Source organism: Cherax quadricarinatus, chromosome 85, assembly GCF_038502225.1.
Source record: "Cherax quadricarinatus isolate ZL_2023a chromosome 85, ASM3850222v1, whole genome shotgun sequence".
Taxonomy (NCBI): Eukaryota; Metazoa; Arthropoda; class Malacostraca; order Decapoda; family Parastacidae; genus Cherax; species Cherax quadricarinatus.
The window spans coordinates 15,592,673-15,598,672 of NC_091376.1; the positions used below are offsets into that span (position 1 = coordinate 15,592,673).

At 42.3% G+C, this 6,000-nt stretch overlaps 1 protein-coding gene across 1 annotated transcript in view; it reads right to left on the minus strand.

The window, feature by feature from the left end:
• The window catches only part of LOC128703259 (uncharacterized), a 50,274-nt gene extending 45,261 nt beyond the window's left edge, over positions 1-5,013 (minus strand). Inside the window, exon 1 of the mRNA XM_070103453.1 lies at positions 4,767-5,013. Within this exon, the coding sequence (XP_069959554.1) occupies positions 4,767-4,811 (45 nt within the window). The 5' untranslated portion in view covers positions 4,812-5,013. The remainder of the gene's footprint in view (positions 1-4,766) is intronic.
• Positions 5,014-6,000: the final 987 nt, after the last annotated feature.

Here is a 6,000-nt window from a genome sequence, read left to right on the forward strand (position 1 = left end):
TTTACTCCCTCCCTCCAACCTTTCCTAGTCCGACCCCTACCCTGCCTTCCTTCCACTACAAACTGTGAAGGAAAAGTTCAATAGATAGGACTAGCGAGGGAGTGTATAGTAACAATAGTTTCATTGCCGGCTACTTGTTAAGGTAGGGTAAGTCCAGCTCCGGCTATTCCCCTCCCCCTTTTTTTCCCCTCCCCGAAAGTGATAGTTTGATTGCCGGCTGCTTGTTAAGGTAGGGTCAGTCTAGCTCCCACTATCCCTTCCCCTCCCTCTTCCCCCCCCCCCCCCGAAAGGTGACGTGTGGGGCTCCGGTCAAACAGTAAATCACTCGACTCACAGCTCCCAACACTACTGTAAGTACATGCCTGATCATATTTTAGTGGACTTATTGGTTGAAAGCTTCACTTTTGACCAATAATTAACTTAGTCCTTTCAGTCTTGATCGGTTAAATGTTTTAATAATCACCACATCTTTTAGGTATTGTACTTATCATGGAGAGTGATTTGTTAAGCAGTGGGTAATCTGTGTCTCTTTAAAGCTTGGAATGACAGAGAGGGTTACGTGCCAACCAACGAGAAGAATAGAAGGAGACGGACTAACGTCCTGAGATGTCCCATGTTTAGTCTACTTACCTGCTATGTAAGCCAACACAGGACCTAACCCCTCATCATAGCAGTGGAAACGAACCTGTTTTCCTGTCATCTGAAGTACTTACTCACGGCTTTACTCTGTGAAGAACGAGCCGATGGTGGTCACCAACACCTGCTACCCCCCCCCCACATCAGCAACGGCTATGATTTCAACAACACGCAGTGTCACCAACACCTGACACCCCATTATCATGATATACCTGTATTAGCGTTGAGCTCAAATGTATTTTTTTTTCATTTCATTTTTCATTTTTCTTTCAATTAGGATACCCATTCATGTTTTATTGTTTTACATTTTCCGTTTCTAAATAATAAAGTGTTTATCATTGTCTGTTATTATTTCTTTTTCTATTCAATAATTTTCCTGAGGAGGAGCCAGCCTTGGTAATACTGACTGAAGTTGTTACAGGGCTGAGTAAGCCTTCACACAGACTAATACACTCTTGAAGTCATTCTGTTTTGTTCCATTCTCTCTACATGTCCGAACCACTTCAACAACCCTTCCTCAGCCCTCTGGACAACTGTTTTGGCAATCTGCACCTCCTCCTAACTTCCAAACTACGAGTTCTCTGCATTATATTCACACCACACATTGCCCTCAGACATGACATCTCCACTGCCTCCAGCCTTCTCCTCGCTGCAACATTCATCACCCATGCTTCACACTCATATAAGAGCGTTGGTAAAATTATACTCTCATACATTCCCCTCTTTGCCTCCAAGGACAAAGTTCTTTGTCTCCACAGACTCCTAAGTGCACCGCTCACCTTTTTCCCCTCATCAATTCTATGATTCACCTCATCTTTCATAGACCCATCCGCTGACACATCCAATCCCAAATATCTGAATACATTCACCTCCTCCATACTCTCTCCCTCCAGTCTGATATCCAATCTTTCATCACCTAATCTTTTTGTTATCCTCATAACCTTACTCTTTCCTGTATTCACTTTTAATTTTCTTCTTTTACATACCCTACCAAATTCATCCACCAACCTCTGCAATTTCTCTTCAGAATCTCCCAAGAGCACAGTGTCATCAGCAAAGAGCAACTGTGACAACTCCCACTTTATGTGTGATTCATTGCCTATTAACTCCACGCCTCTTGCCAAGACCCTCGCATTTACTTCCCTTACAACCCCGTCTATAAATATATTAAACAACCACGGTGACATCACACATCCTTGTCCAAGGCCTACTTTTACTGGGAAATAATCTCCCTCTTTCCTACATACTCTAACTTGAGCCTCACTATCCTCGTAAAAAGTCTTCACTGCTTTCAGTAACCTACCTCCTATACCATACACCTGCAACATCTGCCACATTGCCCCCCTATCCACCCTGTCGTACGCCTTTTCCAAATCCATAAATGCCACAAAAGCCTCTTTAGCCTTATCTAAATACTGTTCACTTATGTTTCACTGTAAACACCTGGTCCACACACCCCCTACCTTTCCTAAAGCCTCCTTGTTCATCTGATATCCTGTTCTCCGTCTTACTCTTAATTCTTTCAATAATAACTCTACCATACACTTTACCAAGTATACTCAACAGACTTATCCCCCTATAATTTTTGCATTCTCTTTTGTCCTCTTTGCCTTTATACAAAGGAACTATGAATGCTCTCTGCCAATCCCTAGGTACCTTACCCTCTTCCATACATTTATTAAATAATAGCACCAACCACTCCCAAACTATATCCCACCTGCTTTTAACATTTCTATCTTTATCCCATCAATCCCGGCTGCTTTACCCCCTTTCATTTTACCTACTGCCTCACGAACTTTCCCCACACTCACAACTGGCTCTTCCTCACTCCTACAAGATGTTATTCCTCCTTGCCCTATACACGAAATCACAGCTTCCTTATCTTCATCAACATTTAACAATTCCTCAAAATATTCCCTCCATCTTCCCAATACCTCTACTCTGTTTACGGTCTTCTACTGAATCCAGTAAAAATCTCCAGCAAGATGCTACCCACAACATTGACATCCATGAGGATAGAGGCAAAAGATATAAGGAGATCGGCACATACATCTCTCCTCATCAAGGATTCAGAAAGAGGTCTTTTCCACTGAGCAACGAGTCATGAGACTTGCTTTTGGTGGAGACGGTGACAAGATGCCGACATCCGGTGATAAATACATAATTTCAGTCGAGGTCACTACTGTACAATGTTTCACCTAACATTGGGCTTTATCAAGTATTCAAATAAAGATTGTACTGCATATTTGTCTTTCCGTCAGACATGCTCTTCTAATCATCGACAAGTCCCATGTTCCCGGCTATTGATGAAGGTTTCATACAAAAATGGAAAGACCTTAAGTACTTTTTCACCCTACAGTGCTTAACTCCTTATTATAGAGTTGCTTGAATCATTATGTTCACAGGGAAGCATTAAACCCCTAAGGGGTCACACTGAGCTTGGGGTTTGTTCCGATAAAGAAGAACATAGCTCTAATTTCCGGAATCAGAATTAAAGCACACTCTTGTAGGAGACTGTATATTTTAGATACCTAAAATTACTATTGTGAGTTCAGCTTCGTACCGTTTATACTGAGGCAGGGGTAGTATCTGGTACAGTCAGTGGGGTCCCTCACACTGATGCCTGGGTCCACACCTGAGCAGTCTGGGGCACACACCTCCACGCTCAGTCTGACCTGCCAACAACGAGAAAACTGTTTGAAATTTTTAATGTTAAAGAATTTGGTGAGACCACTATAAAAGTGGAGGATGACCTAGATAGGTTATGGTCTCACAAGTGGGTGATGCAGTTCACTGCAGGTAAGTGTAAGATTTTAGTCCTAGAACGGGTAAATAGATATGGCATGTTAACGCTAAATAATGCTCTCTAGACCTTAGTCAAAGTGGATGCCAATAAGTTTTTAGGAGTTCTGGTTAGAAGAAATTTAAAGCCGAGACAGCAGTTCAAAATGTGTTTACAAATTATCATGCAGGATTGATGGCTTCATATTAAGAAACATCAATACCAGAAGCTCTAATGTAAAACTTCAGCTTCATATATTCGAGGTTAGGCTTTATTTAGATTATACTGCACAATTCTGTTATGTTAGGGAATAAAAATAAATGCACTGGAAAAGTATACAGAAAAGGATGTCGAAGCTGGTTCCGCGTAGTATAAACCTTTCTTACGAAAATAGGTTGAATGCACTAACTGTGCTTCCCCTGAAAAGCCGTAGAATTAGGAGAAATAAGATTGAAGTGAACCGGAAAAAATAGACGGATACAAATAGTGTATTGTAAATATCTAACCATGATTGGATTCGCAGTAAAGGATTGAAGTTGGAGAAATTAAGAATTAGAAACAGTAAACAAAAGTGATGGTTTAGCAATAGAGTTGGCGATGAGTAGAACAAACTCAGAGGTGTTGTCGTTAAGGTAAGTATTCTGGGTAGTTTTAAATAAAAGTTAGACAGGTACATGAGTGAGTGTGGGTGAGGGAGATGTGAACTAGCCTAGCATAAACCAGTAGGCTCGCTGCAGTGTTTCTTGGTTAATAATAATAATGTTTTTAATATCGTTATTTACTACCAGTACATGTACAAGGTATACAGATCATAGCTGACATCAGTGACATACTACTATATAGAAAGCCGCTTGTTATGCTGAGCATTTCCCGCAAATCAGGTCAGTTTTGTCCCAGGATGCGACCCACACCAGTCCACTAACACCCAGGTACCCATTTTATACAGATGGGTGAGCAGGGACAGCAGGTGTCTTATGGAAACACGTGCAAGACAGACACAAATTCATTTTACAAATGTTATATGTTGCGTTTTTCTTATTCATATCCTTAAAAATGATAATAAAATAAAGTCCCCAACTAATATCCAATGTGTATAACTGATGGCTGGTGACCTATAACTCAAATTTCTTCAGGGTAGTTAATATTACCATTAACGTGTTAAGTAGAGTTGGACAAAAGATTATATGACACTTATGGTGGGATACTTAACATTTTTATTTTAATTTTGGAATATTTTAAATGCAGTTCTAATACCGCAAGGAAGATGTTATTACAGTTAAATTAATTATTAAGAATTTTTTGTACATTCTGAATCAAACTTTAGTTATTGATAAATGTAAAAACTTACGCCCAGAGAGAGAATCAGCAGGAGAGATTGTGTGCTGGTTATCATGATGACAGTGATAACTGTAGTGATGGTACAGTGACTGGTGCTCCCAGACAGTGATAACTGTAGTGATGGTACAGTGACTGGTGCTCCCAGACAGTGATAACTGTAGTGATGGTACAGTGACTGGTGCTCCCAGACAGTGATAACTTAGTGGTGGTTCAGTGACTGGTGCTCCCAGACAGTGATAACTTAGTGGTGGTTCAGTGACTGGTGCTCCCAGACAGTGATAACTGAAATGATGGTTCAGTGACTGGTGCTCCCAGACAGAGATAACTGTAGTGATGGTTCAGTGGCTGGTACTCCCAGACAGTGACAACTGTGGTGATGGTTCAGTGACTGGTGCTCCCTGACAGTGATAACTGTAGTGATGGTTCAGTGACTGGTGCTCCCAGACAGTGATAACTGTAGTGATGGTACAGTGACTGGTGCTCCCAGACAGTGATAACTGTAGTGATGGTTCAGTGACTGGTGCTCCCAGACAGTGATAACTGTAGTGATGGTTCAGTGACTGGTGCTCCCAGACAGTGATAACTGTAGTGATGGTACAGTGACTGGTACTCCCAGACAGTGATAACTGCAGTGATGGTACAGTGACTGGTGCTCCCAGACAGTGATAACTGTAGTGATGGTACAGTGACTGGTGCTCCCAGACAGTGATAACTGTGGTGATGGTACAGTGACTGGTGCTCCCAGACAGTGATAACTGTGGTGATGGTACAGTGACTGGTGCTCCCTGCCAGTGATAACTGTGGTGATGGTTCAGTGACTGGTGCTCCCAGACAGTGATAACTGTGGTAATGGTACAGTGACTGGTGCTCCCAGACAGTGATAACTGTGGTGATGGTTCAGTGACTGGTGCTCCCAAACTGTGATAACTGTGATGGTACAGTGACTGGTGCTCCCAGACAGTGATAACTGTAGTGATGGTTCAGTGACTGGTGCTCCCAGACAGTGATAACTGTAGTGATGGTTCAGTGACTGGTGCTCCCAGACAGTGATAACTGCAGTGATGGTTCAGTGACTGATGCTCACAGTGATAACTGTTGAGGAGAAATTTTCTCCAGGAGGGGGGTATCAGCCCCCTTCAACCCCCTTCAGCCCCCTTCAGCCCCTTTCAGCCCTGAGGGGCCCAGCCCTCTCAGAAGGGGCAAATATCTTGTTTACTGCTACAGCGAGTAATTGATCCCAGATG